This window comes from Nicotiana tabacum, chromosome 13 (assembly GCF_000715075.1).
Source record: "Nicotiana tabacum cultivar K326 chromosome 13, ASM71507v2, whole genome shotgun sequence".
Lineage (NCBI taxonomy): Eukaryota > Viridiplantae > Streptophyta > Magnoliopsida > Solanales > Solanaceae > Nicotiana > Nicotiana tabacum.
The window spans coordinates 68,768,117-68,788,760 of NC_134092.1; the positions used below are offsets into that span (position 1 = coordinate 68,768,117).

At 37.2% G+C, this 20,644-nt stretch overlaps 1 protein-coding gene across 1 annotated transcript; it reads right to left on the reverse strand.

Annotated features, from left to right (window-relative positions):
* Positions 1-15,780: 15,780 nt before the first annotated feature.
* Positions 15,781-20,115, reverse strand: LOC142168159 (uncharacterized). Its single transcript, XM_075228824.1, has 6 exons — positions 19,920-20,115; positions 19,521-19,802; positions 17,628-17,687; positions 17,188-17,294; positions 16,754-17,053; positions 15,781-16,288 (listed from the first exon to the last, which is right to left on the reverse strand). The coding sequence occupies exons 1-6, from the start codon at positions 20,113-20,115 to the stop codon at positions 15,947-15,949; spliced, it is 1,287 nt and encodes a 428-aa protein (XP_075084925.1). The 3' UTR covers positions 15,781-15,946.
* Between the last annotated feature and the right edge of the window lie 529 nt (positions 20,116-20,644).

Genomic DNA, 20,644 nt, shown 5'->3' on the forward strand with positions numbered 1-20,644 from the left:
TTGCATCTGCGGGCTGCACTAATGTTGCCAGCCCTCTGTATCTGTGGTGCCATTGTCGCATCTGCGACTCTGCATGTGCGTCTAATTCTTTAATAGGTGCGCATAACTCCCAGGCCTTCCAATCCTATCAGTCATGCTCACAATCTTCGTACGTGCACCTTTGCACCTTCGTACGTGCACCAGTCACACCTGCGCCCAAATTTCTACAGTTGCGATGCACAAGAACCTGAAATGCCAAAAGACACCAAAAGCTCTGTAATCATTCCGAAATACACCCGAACCCTCTAGAACCCAATCCAATCATACCAACAAGTCCTAATACCTAACCCAAACCTATGAAAAATCTCAAAACACCACAATCAACATCAAAACTAAGAATCGACAATAAAAATCTATCTCTTAATCTCCAAACTTCCTAACTTCAACAAACACATCTGAATCATGACTAAACATCCTAGATTCCAACCAAACTTTGCACACAAGTTCCAATCAACTAAATAAATCTATCCAAAGTCCTAGAATACCAATCAGGACCTAACGACCATAATGTCAACTTCCGGTCAAACCTATGAATTCTCCAAACCTTCAAATTATCAACTTTTGGCTGAGAGAGGCAAAACCTCCTAGGAACATCCAAATCCAAATTCGAACATACACCTAAGTCTAAAATTACTATACTAACCTATTAAAACTCTCAAATCACCCATCCGAGACCGTCTAGTCAAAAGACAAACAGGTCAACTCTTAACAACTTAAGCCTCCAAAATGAGACTAAGTGTCTCCAATCACTCTTAAACCATCCCAAAGCCAAACTAACCTATCCCGCAAGTCAGAAAACAACAAATACATGCACGAGAAGGAGCAAATAGGGGAATGGGAATCAAATACATAAAATGATCGATCGGATCATTATATTCTCCCTCTCTTAAATAAATATTCATCCTCGAACGGGTTTAGAACCATACCTAGAATGCCAAAAGATGGGGATATTTGCTCTGCATATCAGGCTCGGTCTCCCAAGTAGCCTCTTCGACTGGTTGATCTCTCCACTGAACCTTCACCGATGCAATATCTTTAGATCTCAGCTTCCAACCCTGTCTATCCAAAATGACCATCGACTCTTCTTCATAATCCAGATTCCCATCCAACTGCACCGAACTGAAATCCAACACATAAGAGTGATCTTCATGATACTTCTGAAGCATGAAAACATGAAATACCGGATGAACTCTCGACAAAAATGGTGGCAAGGAAAGTTTGTAAGCCACCTCACCCACTTTATCCAAAACCTCAAATGGACCAATGTACTGAGGATTCAGCTTGCCCTTCTTCCCAAATCTCATCACGCCCCTCATAGGTGAAACTCTAACAAGAACCTTCTCACCCTCATTCAAGACATATCACGAACCTTCTTATCGGCATTAACTCTTCTGCTTGGACTGCGTTGTACGAAAGTCACTCCTGAATCAACGTCGCCTTTCCTAAATCATCGCGAACCAAATTTGTGTCCAATAACATAGCCACATTGGGGTCAAACCAACCAACCGGAGAATGACATTACCTCCCATATAATGCCTCATACGGAGCCATCTGGATACTATACTGGTAATTGTTGTTGTAGGCAAACTTTGCTAAAGGTAGAAACTTTGAATGAGCAAATCCAATCCAGTGTAGAATAGACATTCTCATTACGCCTACCAATGGGCCTCGAAATCGATTAAGATCATTCCAAAATAGATAAATAGCCTTCCAAAAGTACACAATGACTATATCCATGACACATACAATCAGCTGTCAAATCCTAAACATGATTCCATAGTCCGCAACTAGAGGAATAGTCAGCCTCTAATAAAATCTCCAAATTGCGAAAGTACCAAAATCTCCATACCTGATCTCTAAACTTCTCACTTAAATGACTGACACGTCACACATACACAATCACATCATAAGAAATACTAACATACCTTCCGCACCAACTAGCATAACTTGAACATTAATGGCTACCAACCATGCGATTTCTGTAGTACGAGTCAAACATCTGCAAAATAACATACAATGCATCTTCTACACAACACACGCTTCTCAGGCAATACGAGATAGTGCTAGCATACTCTTAAACATCTGAAATCTCTCATGCGGTCTAGAACTCATGGCATTCCTTTCAAAACTGAGCTGCAACCTAATCCTTTCAATCCCAATTCTACACAGCTCACTACATCTATCATATTAATATATGAAAATACGAGAATCCCGTTATTAAAATCATGAATAGGATACACACTCTATCGGCCAGAAAACTTCCACTTAGCTCAATTCAGGAGAAAATCACAACACGCAACAAAATTTTCATGGAACCTATACTCACATAACCAAACTAGCCGAACTCTTTGGAACCCATACTCACATAACCAAACTAGCCGAACTGAATCCCTCTAGATCACCCAAGTCACACGGACTGCCAAACCCAACAATATTACCACAAAATTCCTGTGACCTGTCCATGAGTACAACTACTAAATAATCAACCAATCTCCCAAGTCCACACTTATCCCCAAGCTGCAAGAATCTGTTTCATTTCATTATTGAACAACCGAAAGATTCTTCAACACATCCAAAACTCAAGACCGTATAGTATGCCAAGATGATAATCACCCATTTACCTTCCCTTTATTGGACAAACAACCCTTCCTGTCAAATTCAAACCCTCAAAAATGTAAGTAGTCATCACCAATATTAAATGCATAGACTTGGTCATTTTTCCACACTGACCAAATCGCACCAACCTTCCGCAAAAGCTATGGCTACCCTACCACAAAGTTCATAATGATACGCCCCACGTCCACATAGATATAGCCACATTCCGCAGTAAGGCACTCGTTCTCTGATGCTCATTCTCGACCTGCTGACAATAAGACACCACGATACATGCCTAACAATGTCCTTCTTTATCCTCTGCCACCCATAATGCTACCTCGAATTACGATACGTCTCTGTATCATCTGTACGAATAGAATATCATAACTACGAGCCTCCTCAAGGACCATCTCCATTGAACCATCAATACTGAAAACACAGATTTGACCCTAAAGTCACAACACACCATCCACACTAAGGACCACCTTCTTAGCACTACCTTACAACACTATGTCCCTAAGGACAAGCAAATGGAAACCATCATATTGACGATCATTAATGCGCTCCAACAAGGACAACAGTGCACTCGTACAAGTAACAACTCCATTGTGCTCAGAGATGCCCAATCCCATAAATGCATAACCCAAGGACGGAACTTTCATATCCCTAAATTCCTATCCTCCGCTGGAACAAATGACAAATTCCAAATCATGAACCAAATAATTCTCCTCAGGGTGCTTCAACTGTCACACCACGTAGAGCAACCACCCTATATCATTATATACCAACACTGCATCAAGACCCATGCGTGAATCATCACAATGCACTGAATAAGGCCTTGAACCTGTGGGAGACACCAACACCGGGGTTGCTATAAATGAAAACTCCTCCACAAAGAGACGACAGCAGTATGCCATCAAAACACGAGGAAAATCATCCCACACCATATCCGCAACATCACCACTGCTCGCCAACACACAACTGATATCGAGTACTCCGCATCGCATGTGAGTGAATGGAAGGAATTGAAGATATAGACATCCAATAATTAGGTACAACATAAATAAAATACGAAAATAAGCATGTTATCATTAAATGAATATGACAGTTCAAAGAAATATAGGTTTTACAAAATTTAGACATGCTTAATAGATAAGGAGAGAAATTAAGATATCAACACCTCGATGCTCATACCATGACATGATTCATGTCAACAACATTTATATCAAATCAGTGTATGAGTAAAAATAATGTATATATACATGCTCAGGATCCAATATCAATGTGTACAAGAGCCCATGCATGAGTCTAAGCTACCAATGCATGTCCCTGATCCAATATCAATATATATAAGATCCAATGCATGAGTATAAGCTTACAATGTATTCCCCTGATCCAATATCAATAACTCACAGCACAAATCCATGTGCCTGACACAGGTGAGGTATCCAACAAGCACCAAACGAATCACGGGTGACAGGGCCCAAGGTAACATGGGTAATCATTTGACTCCGGAGGGACGAATCCATATCCAAGCGTTGATCATTTTATATTTAATGATCATCAATCAATCATGGCGTCGCACAACCCGTTCAAATCATAAATCATCAATCAATCGTTGTGGTGCGCAACCCGTTACAATCATAATATCATCAATAATCGATTACCACTATTTGCTCACATTATCTTTAGTGTCAAATTCCTCAATATTTTCACAACGTCCAACTCGCCAACTCATGCATATGTAAATGAAATGGCATAATAAAAGGGCACCGGGCATGATAATAAAAACACATATAAAAAGCTCATGGCTATGGCAAATCATGTAACTCAATTTATCGGAACGACTCAATAAGCTCTTTAGCATGTTCTAGCTTAATCATAGTATTTATCATGAGTCAATTAAGCTATAGAAACAATCAAAATCACGGAGCAAATAAGACAAGTGTATGACTATAGATTTACAATAAATCTCAGCATAGCAAAACAACCATTCATGTCAAATCAACAAGCCATAACCCCAGATGTGCTCCTAAATCATGAATATAAATTATCACGTAGTCATAGAATCAATTAAATATGGATACCAGCTTCACATTATTCAATAAAGCACAATTTAAGTCAATAACACTGGATATGTTCAAGACCTAGCTATACATATACGCTCGTCACCTCGTATATACGTGACTCATAAATCATGGATCAAGTAGCTAGTACATCACCTATGGGGAGAATTCCCTCTTACAAGGATAGACAAGAGACTTACCTCCGTCGGTAAGCTAAAATCAAGCAAAAATCACCTAGCATCCAAATTCAATTCCAAACGACTCGAATATAGTCAAAAACAACTCAATAACGTCAACTAAAGCCATAGAAATAACTCCAAAAATAAAGCTTCAATCTTTAGTTAAATCTCCCAAAGTCAACCCGAGCCCACACGGTCAAAACTCGAGTTAAGGGTAGATCTTGGTTATCCATAATCTCATGAGTCCAAATATGTGATTAGATTCTAAAATCGGGTCCAAATCAACCCTCAAACCCGCAAAATACACCCTCTTAAGTTGTAGATAAAAACTCCAAATTTTACTTTAAAATTTCAAGTTTTTAGGTATATAAATCCATGGGAAATCAAGATATAAAGACAAATCCAAGTAAAAATTGCTTACCTTCAATGTAGTAGTAACATTGTTCTTTAAATTATCCTCCTTTCGAAGTCTAGGGCTCAAAATATAAAATAATGAGCAAAAGTCCCGAAATATAACACTTAAAGGTCTGCACCAGGTAGACCCTTCGCGACCGTGTCGCGAAGCACAAAAATGCCGCTGCTCAAAATAAGCCTCCGCGATCACGACCTCCCCTTTGCTAACGCGAATCTCTCCAGCTCGGCCTCTACCACAAATGCGTTGCCCAAATGCGAACGCGAACAACAACCCCCAGTCGGTCGCGGGCTATTTCACACGAACGCGAAGACCAAAATCCAGCCGCCTCAAGATCCTATTACACAATCGCATGCATCTCATCGTGACCGCGATGAACAAACAACCCTAGCTCAACAACAAAACTTTGCGATCGTGACTTCACTCCCGCGATCGCGATGTATAGGCTTGAACACCAAAAAATCAGCAACTTCAAAGTTGTTCCAAATGATCTGAAACTCACCCTATCCCCTCGGAACCCCGTCCAAATATGCCAACAAGTCCATATACATAAACCAAACTTATCCAAAGGCTCGAAACACCATAAATAATATCAAAACCAAGAATCAAAGACCGAATCATTCTCTTAACTTTCATATATTTCGTCGAACTCATCTGAATCACACTTAGACATACCGGATTACAACCAAAATTTGCACACAAGTTCCAATCCACCGAATAAACCTATCGGAAGTCCCAAAACACCAATCAAAGCCTGATAACATAAAAGTCAATTTTCGGTCAAACTTGTGAACTCTCCAATTCTTCAACTTACCAACTTTCGACAAATAGGGACAAAATCTTCTAGGAATCTCCGAATTCAAATCCAAACACATGCCCAAGTCCAAAATCACCATACAAACCTATTAAAACCATCAAATTCCGATTCTGAGGCCTTTTAACTCAAAAGTCAAACCTTGATCATCTCTTCCAACTTAAGGCTTTCGAATTGAGAATTATTCTTCCAAATCAACTCTGAACCTCTCAAAAATCAAACTCAACCATATACACAAGTCATAATGCATCATGTAAAGCTATTCAAATCCTCAAACTACTGAACGGAATGCTAAAACTCAAAATGACCAGTCGGATCGTTACATATTTCTAATATTCCAAGACTGGTTGTTTAAAATTTAATATATTATATCACTTTTCGTCAAAAAAAATAACAAACAATTTTTGTTTGCCTAAAATAATTAAGTAGGAAAAAGGAAAGGAAAAAAAAGAAGATTATAAAAATAAAACTAAAAAAGCCATTTATATATAGATTTGACTGAGAATGCAGTAAACTGAATTAACCCTATTCTCATATGCTCAAAGAATTTTGTTTTTTATGTGCTCAATTGAAATTAAGAGATAGAACATAAAATGCATTCGATGGAATGTAATTAGAGTGTGGGAGTAAAATCTGTTTAGTTGTTAATAGGTGCTTGAAACCCAAGAGCATAAACTGTCTACTACAATATTTTTTTTTTCAAAATAGAGTAAATTCTCTACTACATTGCAAGGTCAATGGATGAAAGTTGTGCTGATCCATGGCATGCCACAATTTTCGTTACCCTTCAAGGAAAAATGAATCCAGAATATAGCTGATAATATTTACTTAGAACAAGCAAGGAAGGTAACAGGTGGAAATAGCAGGAAAAGAAAAATGAGAGGAAGAGTATTTACAAGTGAATATTGGTTTTATGAATTGTGCTTAGTAAAAGAAGCATCAAAGACTCTGCAACCCAATAGATAAGGCGCTAGTCTACGGAACCAGAGACTTTAGGTTCGATCCCTAGCAGAGTCGTATGTTTTGTTATTATTATGAAACAAATAAATTCCAAAGACTTTCTGATAAAAGTTATGTGAGCCCTTTAAATTGAGGTATGCTTCTAGTTTTATTAAAACTTATTGGTGGTTAATTCAGTTTGGTAAAGCTTTTCTTTTGAGTTCAAAAAACAAAACCAAAAAGAGTAAACATGGTCAAGCTTACCGTTTTCCAAATATCTGCTTGACTCTTTTGTTTCCTTTCAAACGGAGAATACTCAAACAACTTTAGAATGTTTATATCTTGACTAATGTCGTAACTCTTCAAAATCCCTTCTCTTCCTCAAGCTAGTACCAAAAAACCTATTCCGAAAGCCGTCTTTCAATGCCTGTGCCCCAAAAGAGGGCTAGGTTCAAGGGTACACACCTAGTAGTTGCGAGCCTAAGATCAAAGATAGTTCCAAAAAGGAGTTCCCAATTTTCAGGTAAGATTTACTTAGCTCGCTCCTTGCTCGCGGAGCAAAAAGAAAAGCGTTATCAAATTTCCATCGATGGGCAGAAGGAAGCCTAGAGGCAAGGGTCCAACTCTTCCTGAAATTGCTCTTAGTCTCGCTACCTCTTTAGTTGCCGCCCTTTGAATATTTTACTCGAAATCTTGCTTCTAACTTTGGGCACCTCGGACATAAACAGAAATAGCATATATACAAGGCACATTTTTTTGTTACTCTCATGCGGGGCTAGTTGTCCAACAATTCGTCGCTCAACTACTGGATTCTGCATTTACTTTGGTGACAATCTAATTTCTCCCAATCTCGATAAGAATCAGTACGCTACACTCGATCAATCCACGAAGGTGTGGCACTTATAGTTTTCTAAAGTTGAATGAAAGTCGATATTTCACTTGCACTTTAAAGACAGCTACGTTTAATAATAATAAGGGCTTTTTTTCTAGCGTTTTCCCTTCAGAGGATGCTCTAGGTAAATGGTCAACTCTGGCGAAAGCAAAACGACTTTTATATAGAAGAGGGCAGTCCCCATTCAAAAGCATTCTATCTAGTCTGGCCCAGATATAATATTGACCGATTTGATTATTTCATTATTCATATTTATGTCGTGGGACATAGATATTCTTAGATACCCCCTTCTATTATGAATCGCTAAAGTCTTAGAATGTTTATATCTTGACTAGTGTCGTAACTCCTCAAATTTACTTTTTTCGTTTTGATTTATTTGTCTTAGTTTGACTTGATAGAAAATTAACAAAGAGAGAGAAAGACTTTTAAAACTTGTAGTTTTAAATGTATCATAAAATTTTTGTGATTATAAAAAATTTAAAACTTGTGGTCTTAAACAAGTCAAAGCATTTGTGTGATTATAAAAGCTTCCCAATAAGAAAATATAGAGACACGCTAATCTTTTTAAAATGGACTAATAAGAAAATAGTGCCCAAAAAAGTAGAACGGAAGGAGTACTTTTTGTTTTGATACAGCCCATTAAAGAGGAAAACGCTTATTGAAAAATTTTCTATCTCCATGGCTTTAACCCGAGGCCTTTGATTTGTGGAGGAATCTTATCGGAAAAAAGCCATTATTGCCCTTGTACTATTATAAACAGTACACGTTTGTCCTCCATTTTACTTTACGTCCAAAACCCACCCTACCGTTATCAAATTTGATGTAATTGCCTCAAACCCTAACGGATGGTCAATGTGGCAGCTGACCCATTCTAATTTTTCCACGTCAACTGCCAAGTCAGCTTTCCATTAAGTTGAAAGCCCCAATTCGACTCCCAAATTAGATTGACCTAATTTCACTCCCAAAATTTTGACCCGTAACCCAACGTCTTCTTCTTCTCCCCCAAAAGACACTCCATTACTGAGAACTTAGGGTTCGACTGAAAACTTCCCAAAATTTCTCTTTTCTTCATTCTCGTTGTATCTTTGGTTGATAAATGTTGCAAGGTAGCTGTTCATCACAGATTAGGTGTCTCTATGGCATTATAGCCAACCATTTCACTTCGTCTACTCCATATAAATCCGGAAGAAAATTTTACAAATGTCCAAGGCCAAAGGTTGTTTAATTTCAGTTTTCTCTTCTTCTTTTTTTAATTTTACTGTAATTATGAAATCTACAAGTTTAGAATTTTGTAATGATTATCTAAATGATCTTTTTGAATTATATTTGACAACCTAGTTCATGTGGGTTTTGGAAATAGGAAGATAAAATCTTCCTGCAAAGTGATTGGACTAATATTAAAGATATAATATCGTCGATGGATGAGGTTAAAATGGAAAGGGATAAATTGAAGGAAGAAGTAATTGCCATGAAGGCTATACACCAATATAAAGTAAATAAAGTCATCAAGTTAGAAGATAAACTTGCAAATACAAGGATGCTGCTTATGATTTCTTGGGGACTGTTTCTTGGTTTTTTTGCAACCTCGATGATAAAGAGACTTTTTTGCAAAGACAAGGTTGTTGAATTTGAGTTATATATGTGTAGCTGACTTTTAGGTCAATTAAGCCATGTTGTAGTAGTATTTGTTGCTATAGTAGTTGTAGGCATATAAATTTTATAGGAATTAAATTTGTAAAATAGTTGGACTTTATTTTAAATTCAAGATATATTAGTACAAATAAATTTATTGGGCTAATATAATTGGATTAATTATAAGTCCAATATATATGGATTAAATAAATAAGTCTTAATCCATTGGGCTAGTCCATTTAGTTGGGCTACAAATGATGAACCCATTTCATTAGGCCCAATATGCCATCCTCCTAGAGGCCCAATTTGGTGCCACGTGTCAAATGACGTGGCACGCCAAGTCAAACGGAAGAGCCAATAGGATCGTGCCATGTGTCAAAATGACAAGGCATGTCAAGTCAAATTAAACGTCCAATGAAATTGCGCCACATATGCCAGTGACATATTCTGGCCAATCAAATGTGGTCTTGTCATACTTCAATTTGATTGGTCGGAAAGAGTTTATTCTTATCATAACTCTTCCCTCCCACAACTATAAATAGGGGTCTTCATTACTTAGAAAGACACCAGAAGTTAAAATAAAAAGCAAGAAAGAGCTCGTGGATCAAACGCTGTAAATTCCTCCATAAGTTTCAAGCTTCAAGCAATCAAGTTCAAGTTTAACAAATCAAGTTCAAGCTTAAGAACAAAGAACAAATCAAGATTCAAGGAGTACAAGTTCAAATCAAAGTTCGTACTAGTTGAATTCAAGATCATCATTCGTGACAACAAATATAGGTTCAAGATCAAGCTCAAAGGCCCTTGAATTTATTTACTATTGAAAAGAAAAATTATATGATTCATAGAGATTGTAACACTCAAATTACTTGAAATCAAATACTACGATTGTTGCGATATTTTTCGGTCTTGATTTTATTTTCTCCACGTAATTTATTGTCTACAATAGTATTTGTTGCTTTCCAGTCATGTTCTGCAGATTTGATGATGTTAGTGTAGTAGTATTTGTTGGTCAGTTTTTTCCCTTAGTGTATGATGATGTTGGTGTAGTAGTATTTGTTGGTTAGTTGTTTCCCTTAGTGTATGATGATGTTGGTGTAGTAGTATTTGTTGCTTTCCCTTACTAGTATATGTTCTGCATATTTGATTGTTCTAAATGGCATGTTGAATAACTAAGTCATTTAATTCCTTTCAATCCAATTCATTTGACATAAAAGATAGTAGCAAGTGTAAAAATGAAAAACTTACATTCCAGTCATAAAAATGGATAACTGGATAACTGAAAAACTGAAATTGAAAAGGGAACAAAATGGACAACAATGAACTGACCATTCATCAACAAACATTCACCTTGATTCAATATTCATAATGTAACAACTATCAACATTCATAAAGTGCGTTTAAAAAAGATAACTGGATACCATATTATAACCCCAAAAAGATGTCAACACCTAATTATAACATGGCAACCAACTATCACAACCAAAGAACCACAACCAAAATATAAAGTTTACTTTCATGGCAGTAATTACAACACTTCCAAAAATTTACATCATAAAAGTTCACTAGAAGCAAATTTCCATCACTTCTGCTCCTTACCACTACCCGTTCTTGCTTGCAACTTGGTCAGCCTTTGTCTGTTCAACTGATTTCCAGTGATGGCAGAATTTCCCAGCCATGTTATGCCTTTTGCTGAGAAAGTAAGCTTCGATGGCTGACTTACACCACTTGAATCACCAACAAATTCAATTTGTCTAGTTGCAGCGGGTACACTTTACTGCCTCAGCTGGAGTCTTGTCCTTGCTTCTGAGATACTCTTTGGTCTTATAGTTATGTCAGGCTCAGGTTCAGAGTTAGGGATCTCAAAATCTGGACATTCATTGCTAGTTGGAAGCTGCCTTTGAACTGCAGGGGTTGGCATAAACACAAAGTTGCTGGATTCACTAGCTTGACTGTTTTGACTTGGCTGGGGGTGCTGATAAATGAAAGTGATCTTCAGTTAGGATATCTGCAATAGCTGGGGATATATGTTGTTTATCATCAGGTTCATCAATCAAAGTTCTTTGTTTTTGTTTCTGCTTTCCCCTTGTTTTGCCACCCATTGGTTATTTTCCTTTAGAGTGCTATTATCAACATACACAATTATATGTTAGAACAAGGCAGAATAAAATAAAAGCATAAATTTATTATTCAAGAGATAGATTACCTTGGCACATCCCCTAGCATTATGTCCAAGTTCTCCACATTTATTACATGTCATTACTCTCCCTTTCCTGGATTGAGACCATTGCCCTTGCCTATTAAGGGACTCATTTGTCTCTTGTTCTTTTTACTTTTAACCTGCTAGCCATTCTTACAAACTCAGGTCGTTCCATATTCTGCGAGGGGTCTATCTTCCAAACCTTTTCTCCTCTCATAGGTTGTAACTTATGAGAATAAGTTTGGAGATATGCCTCTTTGGAAAGGTACCAGTGAATCTCACTTAAAGGGTCAATCTTCTTGTATAGTAGGGCACAAATTGCATGAGGACATGGGATTCCACAAAGGTCCCATGTCCTGCAAGTGCATTCTTTTGCCCCCAGATTCACAATGTGCCTATCATTACCTTCTGTCACTTCATAACCTTGGTCAGCATTGACATTCACATGACACTTTTGTGCAATCCTCATGAATTGGTTATACAAATTTAGAGTCTTGGGACTGTATTCATACCTTCTGCATATCCGAGATAAAAGTGATTCCTTCACCCATCTTAAGGTCCAGTGACATTTGTAGATGACTTAAAAACCAGTTCCATGTAACTTTTATTTCTTTTTCCACAATAGCCCAAGCTAATGGATAAAACTGGTTTGAAAAGTCTTGACCAACTGCCACCAAAAGCTGAACCTTAACTTTCCCTTTCAAAAAAGTTTCATCCAACCATATAAAGGGCCTCAACCCACTCTTGAAACCCCATATTCATTGCATGAAAACATATGTACATCCTTAGGAACCTTCTCTTGACTTCGGCAAGAGCATCCTTTAATAAGTTAACTATCACATCACTTCCAGGATTACTAAACTTCAATTCATTAACATATGCTACCAGCTTATTATATTCATCAGTAAAACTCCCTTCAAGACTCTCCAAAATCAATCTCTTTGCCCTCTTACACTTTGCCTCACTAACATTTATATTAAATACAGCCTTCAAGCTTGCCCTCATCTCTCTAACCTTAATTTTTGGATCATCTTGTAATCCTCTCTTGAAGTATATAGCAATGGTCTTGGCATTAACTCTATGATTATCATATGCAGGTTCACAAGTGTGCTCTGAATTTAGGGTCTTGAATTTAGCCCCATCCCCTGAAGAATTCCTAGATATGTGACATACAAAAGGGCAGTCAACTTCACAAATGTACCTAAGCCTAGTTGGGTCACTTTTAAGTTGCTCTAACCCACAACCATTTGCATGGTCAAAAATATTTATCACTTTCCTAACTTCAGCAATATCTTTGAATGTCATGGACCTTTCCAACTCGTTATAGTCAGTCAATTTATCATTAATGTCTCTCTTCTTTTGTGTAAAAAGTTTCTCTAGTCTATCAGAATCATAGTTTGAAGAAACAACATATTCATTATCATCACAATTATCACTTTCATCACAATCAGTGGCAGCTTCAAGTTCATCAGATTCATCATACTCATTGTGATGGATTATATTAGGTACATTAATACTTGGCTCACATTCCTCTATAACAAATATATTAATAAAATTAAACTGGTTGTTAACAAAGTCCAATAAAGTCTTAATGCCATAATCACCTTCTATATCATAGTATGTACCAGAAGGACCATTAACTATCAGTTGTTGGACTCCTATATATCCCAAGATAGAAACATATTCATCCACTAAATCATTATAGGAAAGCAAGTCAGAGTCAAAACCTTGCTTGGTGTGCACAAATTTTCTTGAGCATGCCACGAGTTATTTCTTGACCCACTCTCCACCATGATGAAAGACCAAATCCAGCAGGACCATTGTCAGTAAACTGCAGAATAAAGAATATACATATTTAAGATACTAAAATCACTTAAGGTAAAAAAAATATAGAAACAGTATAAAATACAGACTAAAACCAGACAACATAAATAAATAAAGACTAATGGAAGGCAAAACAAAATAGAATAATAGAAGGTACATAGATAAAGGCAAATAAAGGCATAAAGGCAGAATAAAATAGAAGGTACCACACATTAAATAAGTCAGTCAACTTCAATAAACTAATAGATGTCACCATGGATATGGGGGACCATACATTAAAGTATTAAAGTAACAAATAAAGTGTCCCCTGCCCCACCCTCTAATAAACAACGTAGAAAAGAACAAATGAAGGCCAATACAAAAAATCTGATTCACTTATTTTATACAAAAAAAATCAAAGGAAGTTGGGACCACAAAATATTAAAATTGAAACCCTAAACCACCAAAGGACTTTTCAATACCAAGAAAGTATAAACCAGATATGAGGCACATGCAAACAAAAATAACAAAATTACGGTTTAATAATGAAAAACCACATGCAACTGAATACAAATGCAAAACACACACCTACCAGCTTGAAATTATCGACAAAGAAAGGGAGAAGTGAAAACCCTAACCAACCAAGAACAATTCTGAAAACTTTAACTCCAATAAATAACAAATTCAAAACCCTATGACAACTATACTTCGGTTACACACACCTATCAGCTTGAAATAATTTATAAAGAAAGGAGGAACTGAAAGCCCTAACCAACCAACAACAAATCTGAAAGGGATTTGAAACCCCAGTAAAACTTCACTTCACTTACATACAAGAAAGAGATAAAACTAACAGAAACATCAAGTTTTTTGGAATAACTTCTTACCTTTGCTTGAAATCGGCACTGGACGCAAGGATTCTACAGACGGGTTTGGTTCTCTCGTTTTCTTTCAAGTACTAGAAGGTTCGACCAAATGAAGGCCTCTACTCGTTTTACACGGGTTATTTCTATTTATTTAGTGGGCAAACGGTAACGGGTTACAGGTCAAAATTTTGGGAGTGAAATTGGGTCAATCTAATTTGGGAGCCGAATTGGGGCTTTCAACTTAATGGAAAGCTGACTTGGTAGTTGACGTGGAAAAAATGGAGTGGGTCAACTGTCACATTGACCATCCGTTAGGGTTAGGGGCAATTACATTAACTTTGTTAACGGTAGGATGGGTTTTGGACGTAAAGTAAAACGGAGGACAAACGTGTACTATTTACAATAGTACTGGGGCAATAATGACCTTTTTTCTAATCTTATCCATCCCGCCACAACTCTCGAGGGTAGTACAAGAAAAATCACACACTAGCATATATTACCAAATCTCAAGTTGGGCGCTTACTACCTTTTTTAAGTTCTCGCATATTATGAGAATATGATCTGAACGTAAACTAATCGTAAAAGTCTCATCCTGCTATGTCTATCCTTTACATCGGACATGCACGATTTCTTTAATAAATTGAAAAATTAAGAGAGGTCAAGTTTCTTATTTTTCCTATAAATATCTATTAGGCTACAACATTTACCGACAATTATTTCTTTTGCTAATTTATTTTGTCCTGTTGGTCCTTTTCCTCTTTTTAAGATAATCTTCAATGATTTTGCCTTACATTGATTTCTTGCGGTTAAATTTTCAACATATAATAAGTTATATCCTATTTATATTTACAGTATACAAATAACAAATAAGTCTTACCATAATATATGCTAGAAGTTTCCAAACAGCTCTTCTAATGCAGCTTTCTAACATGGCATTGGCAAGAAATGACGCAAAGATACTACACCAGGCAAATTTCTGCCTGCAACCTCTTGTAACTGCATCCATATATTAGAGACAAGGTGTACCTGTCATTGGCATGAAATTAAGCAAATATACCACATGAAAAGATCTCTAACAAGGCTTACACTGATGAGGAGATCATCAGAATTCTTTTCACTCAGAGGAGTATAACAGCTGAAAGCACTGTGAAATGATGATAATGATCAACCAGGAAATACTAACAAGGTAGAGACCATCCTCGGTTTTTCTTGAACAGAAGTTCCTCCTTTGCTTTTATTCAGCAGTAAGCAGAAGAGAACTAAAATTCCATTATTTGCTAGAATCAGTTTCGACATCTTGTTTCTTTCTTGGATATAGATCAACTGATCAAGCCAACTGGAGCAAAATGAACAGGCCAGGTGTTCCCAGGATTGCCAGTTTATAAGCTGCTACAACAGTTCAAGTGTTCAACAGAGAAATGCTCAGTGGCTAACTACTCTGAATTTTGTAGCAAATTAAGAATATTAACACATCAAAATTAACATTCTTCAATCTTAAATGCCATGAAGTGCTCACTGGTCAGAAAGTAGCTGAAATTTGGCAGAGACACTGCAGATCAGCATGATAGCCATTTGACGTGATAACACTAATGAAATAGTGCTTTTCCCACCAGGTTGTTTGCGCACACCGCCAAGGTGATCCCTTGATTCAATTTTTCCATCAGAAAATATATCACTGCCACTCATTTCTTTCAGCTTAGCGCTGCTCAGTGGCTTCTCTGCGGATCCAGGAGGAATATCTCCCTTGAAAATGTCATTCCCCGTCAATTCTGCAAACTTCTGGTTATGTATTTTCTTTGTTGTCTTGCCAACAGGTTCATCATCAAACAAGATACTGCTTTGACCGCCAGCAGGCTACAGAATGCGGCAAGAGTAATGAGAGCCCATAATAGTAGAAGCCAAATAAAGAAAAGGATAACAACCAAGTCCAAATTCAGGTACAAGATAAAATTTGAGAAAATTAGACAGTAAACATCAATCTTAGTCAACATCAGACATTGTGGAGAAAATAGAACACTTGAGTAGTTGATTCTACAGGTACCACTATAAAAATGAGTCTTACTGGATTGCAACTCTTTTTGTTCTTTGAATTATTAAGCCACTGGAGGCGCTAAATCTAAGTAATTTGACCAATTCCCTTTTAAGTCTCAGGGTAAGGTTAAGAGCATCTTACTGGATCTTAACCTTTTCTTTTCTCAACTTTAAAGCACCTGAGGAATTTCATCAGTGTTAAAGAACACCAACATTGTCAGAACTCTTCATCATTTTGTTTCCTCAAATAAGGAAGGAATAATGAAACAAGCCTCAAAGACAACTCACATTTGAACCCATAACAGATGTGCGTACAGTTCGTGAGGCAAGTTCACCCATATCTTTGCTTTCTTTCGACTCCAAGGAGCGCGCAGCAGCCAGTGACCTAGTAGGAACATCTGGAGGAGGGCCAAAGATATCATTTCCACTAAGCTCCTTGGTCTTTGCATCGGATAGATGCTTCTTGATTTTGCTATCTGACTCACTTTCTAAGTTTCCACTCAACTCACGCTGCTTTGCCACTTCGGTCAGAGTGGTAGGCTTCTTTGGAGAAATGTTTTCTTCAGTACTGAATGAAATCTGGCTTATTCAATTTGTAGCTTGCTACAATGCACCATTAAAAATTTTGGTTAAATCGACATTCACCGATTTCCTAATTAGGTAGTATGCTCACACTGCTATGCCAGTGTAAATCATTTTCCTTGAAAGGAGAAAAGAAGTACCTGAATAATGCGCACTGATGTCCTACTGCTAAAACTGCCATCATCAGTTCTAGATTCTAATGTACCATCTTCACCACCAGCAGAAAATATATTGCTCAGTTTATACCCTGAACAAGGTTTCCTGAAGATAAGTTTCAACAAGACTCAGTGCAAAGGATCACAGTACATAACTTTGAAGTTGTTGTCGAGTCACTGGATTTCATTTCTTTACCAAACAGAACCTCTTGGTTCAATTTAATTATGAGTTAAGCCCTATTAAACTAAAGTGGGTGTCTGGAAACAAATATGTAAATTTTGGCCAGAATTTCAACAATATGTAAAATTGGAGGTTGGGAATCAGAGCAGAATCAGGTTTAAGATTAATGCTTGGCTAGACGGGGAAAGTCTAAAGAATCGCTATGTTGTATAGTATATCAAAAAATAAATAATGTAGTATGTACAGTGGCTGAATGCTATATTGGGTCTGGTTGGCAGCTTGATCTCAGGAGGAATTCTAATGCCTGTGAATTAGATGAAATTAGTCAGGTAATACATTATTCGGGACCTGTTAGCCTTGATGTTAACAAGTTGGACTTTCAGATCTGGTTGGCAAGGATAAAAAAATTTCGGTTAAAAGTTGATACAATCTTCTGCAGAAACAAGCTGTGCATTGGAATTTGACATGGCATTGGAAGATGTTGTTGAAAACAAGATCCCCTCCTAAGGTAACTTGTTTTCGATGGATTGCAGTTAGTAATGCCTTCTTAACTCAAGACATGCTATAAAAGAAAGGATACTATCTGTGCAGTAGATGTTTTTCCTGTGAAGAGTCAACAGAATCTGCAAGTCATCTCTTCGTGCACTGCACACAAACAAGACAGATCTGGGATTAATTCCTATGCATTTTTGGGCTGCATTGGGTGATGCCACACGGTGTGAGAGGTGTATTGGAGTGCTGGCGCACTCAGAAAATGAGCAAAAGATGAAGCAAGTCTGGAAGACCATTCCTCTTTGCATCGTTTGGACTTTCTAGTTGGAAAAGAATAATATATGCTTTGAAGATCAAAGACATCACATCTCTTATGTAAAGAATAGATGAATCTATACTTCTTTTTTTTTGACGAGGTAATAAATTTCAAGAATCCATACTTTTGCTTTCGCAGTATTTTTCGGAGACAGACTCTCTACTATTATAAGGTAGGGGTAGGTCATCGTACACACAACTCTCCCTAAACTCCATTTGTGGAACTACACTGGGTCCGTGGTTGTTGTTGCTGTTGGAGTATTTTGTTTTTTTGGAATTCTTGGGGGTATATTAAACCAGTAATGTTGTAATCTCTTTTTTGCTGTGTGTAGTACCTTCTTGGTACTCTAATAAAGAAATTTATCTTATCTTATCAAAGAAAATATTTACGAGTTAAGACAACACAATCCAAATTTTGCTTCCACTACTCTCAAACTCTGCAGAGGTGGAGAAAAGAATTAACACAAAATTAAATGTCAACCTAGAAGTGCCATTCATCTCCGTATGCCTAACTTTACAAGATCATTGATCAATAAAGAAATAAAAAAAGGAGATAGAAAATGCTAGATAGATAGCATGCCCATCATGGTGCATAACTGTTATGTCGAGGAAGAGGCAAACCCGAAAATAAAGAAGATAAAGAACACCAAATTTTAACGTGGAAAACCCTTTAAATCGAAGGTAAAAACCACGGGATCACAAAGATCCAAAAAATCCCACTATAATAATAAGAGAGTTACAAAAGTTCTCCAAATTGTCTACACAACAAGTGTCAAACACGGAGCAATAATAGCAATAAGAGTAACAACAAATCAATTGAAGAAAGAGGAGAATCCACAAAAATAAAGCTGTTGTTCGAGGCTCGAAATCAGATGCTACGGGCCTCTAAATCCGAGCTTTACCGTTCAAATCAATGATCAACAGTCAAAATTGCAGCCCGATCCAACGGTTAACGAATCGAAAAATATGATTTAATTTTGGCTAGTTGGAATTAAAATCTGCAGCAAAAGGAATACTTTTCTTCTCTCTTCTCTCTTGATGAAAGATCTCTCAAAAATCACTCTTATGTGCTTAAGTCTTTCAAAGGCTGGTACCAACGAGCATAGAATAATTCTCCAAGGTTATCCTATTTATAGATAACGAGTGGTACTTTCTCTTAAAGCAAAACAAACTCTAAATAGGAATAAAAATCGAATCCAATTCCAAATAGGAATGGAAACCAAAAGAGAATAGGATTAGGCCATTGGGCCTTTATCTGGACAATATGGGCATGTGCCCAACAAACTCCCCCTCCAGCCAAGGGGCCAAATGTGTCTTCAAGTAAAGGAACTATTGACAGGCTTCATGCATGCCAATTTTCTACAAAATTCATATTTATGCGCAACCACCACTTTTGTCAGCATATCCGAAGGATTTTCATCAGTGTGTATCTTCTCAACCTCTAAATCTAGAATTGCGGCTAAGCCTAGAACCACACGAATAGAAGACATCTTCACAACAGGGGAGAAAATTTCATCAAAGTCAACTCCCTTCTTCTCAGCCTTGTCAATATCTTCAATAGTCTGGTCTTTAAAGAATATTGCATCATGACTTCTAATAAGATTACTGTCAACTGAATCATAAACACGATATCCAAACTCATCTTGACCATAACCGATAAAGATGCACTACTTAGTTTTCACATCCAGTTTCGATCTCTCATCTTTAGGAACATGCACACAAGCTTTACACCCAGAAACTCTCAGGTGATCATAAGAAACATCTTTGGCAAACCAAACTCTATCTGGGACATCACCATCCAAAGCAACAACAGGAGATAAATTGATAACATAGGCAACAATGTTAAGTGCTTCCGCCCAAAATGTATTTGGAAGTTTAGCTTCTGAAAGCAAGCGTCTAACTCTCTCAACTAGAGTTCTATTCATCCTCTCTGCCAAACCATTCAATTGAGGCGTCTTGGGCGGAGTTTTCTGATGACGAATAACTTGTTCCTTGCAATAGTTATCAGAGGGACCACAATATTCACCACCATTGTCAGTGCAAATACATTTTAATTTCTTCCCCGTTTGTCTCTCAGCTAAGGCCTGAAATTCCTTAAACACGCCAAGTGCTTGATCTTTAGATTTCAAAGGATATACCCAGAGCTTATGAGAATGATCATCAATTAATGTCACAAAGTAAAGTGCACCACCTTTTGACTTTACTTTAAAAGGACCACACAAATCAGAGTGCACTAGCTCCAATAGATCGGGATTTCTTGAGGGAGGATGGCTATGAAAGGAAACCCTTTTCTATTTGCCAGCTAAACAATGGATACACCTTTTCAGCTTTGCTTGTTTCACTCCAGAAAGAAAACTTTTCTTAGCAAGACACGTAATCCCCCTCTCGCTCATATGACTCAATCTTCTGTGCCACAATTCTGATAAAGTGTCACTTTTCACCAGATTTATGGAG

Excerpts from the sequence above, each read along its gene's own strand:
- LOC142168159 (XM_075228824.1), bottom strand. The coding sequence starts at position 20,115 with ATGAATAGAACTCTAGTTGAGAGAGTTAGACGCTTGCTTTCAGAAGCT. Across the intron at positions 19,803-19,919 it reads TCACCTGAGAGTTTCTGGGT|TTGACAGTAATCTTATTAGA; the intron begins GTAAAGCTTGTG and ends TTTATGATTCAG. Across the intron at positions 17,054-17,187 it reads CATCAGTGCGCATTATTCAG|ATAAGCCAGATTTCATTCAG; the intron begins GTACTTCTTTTC and ends GCTACAAATTGA.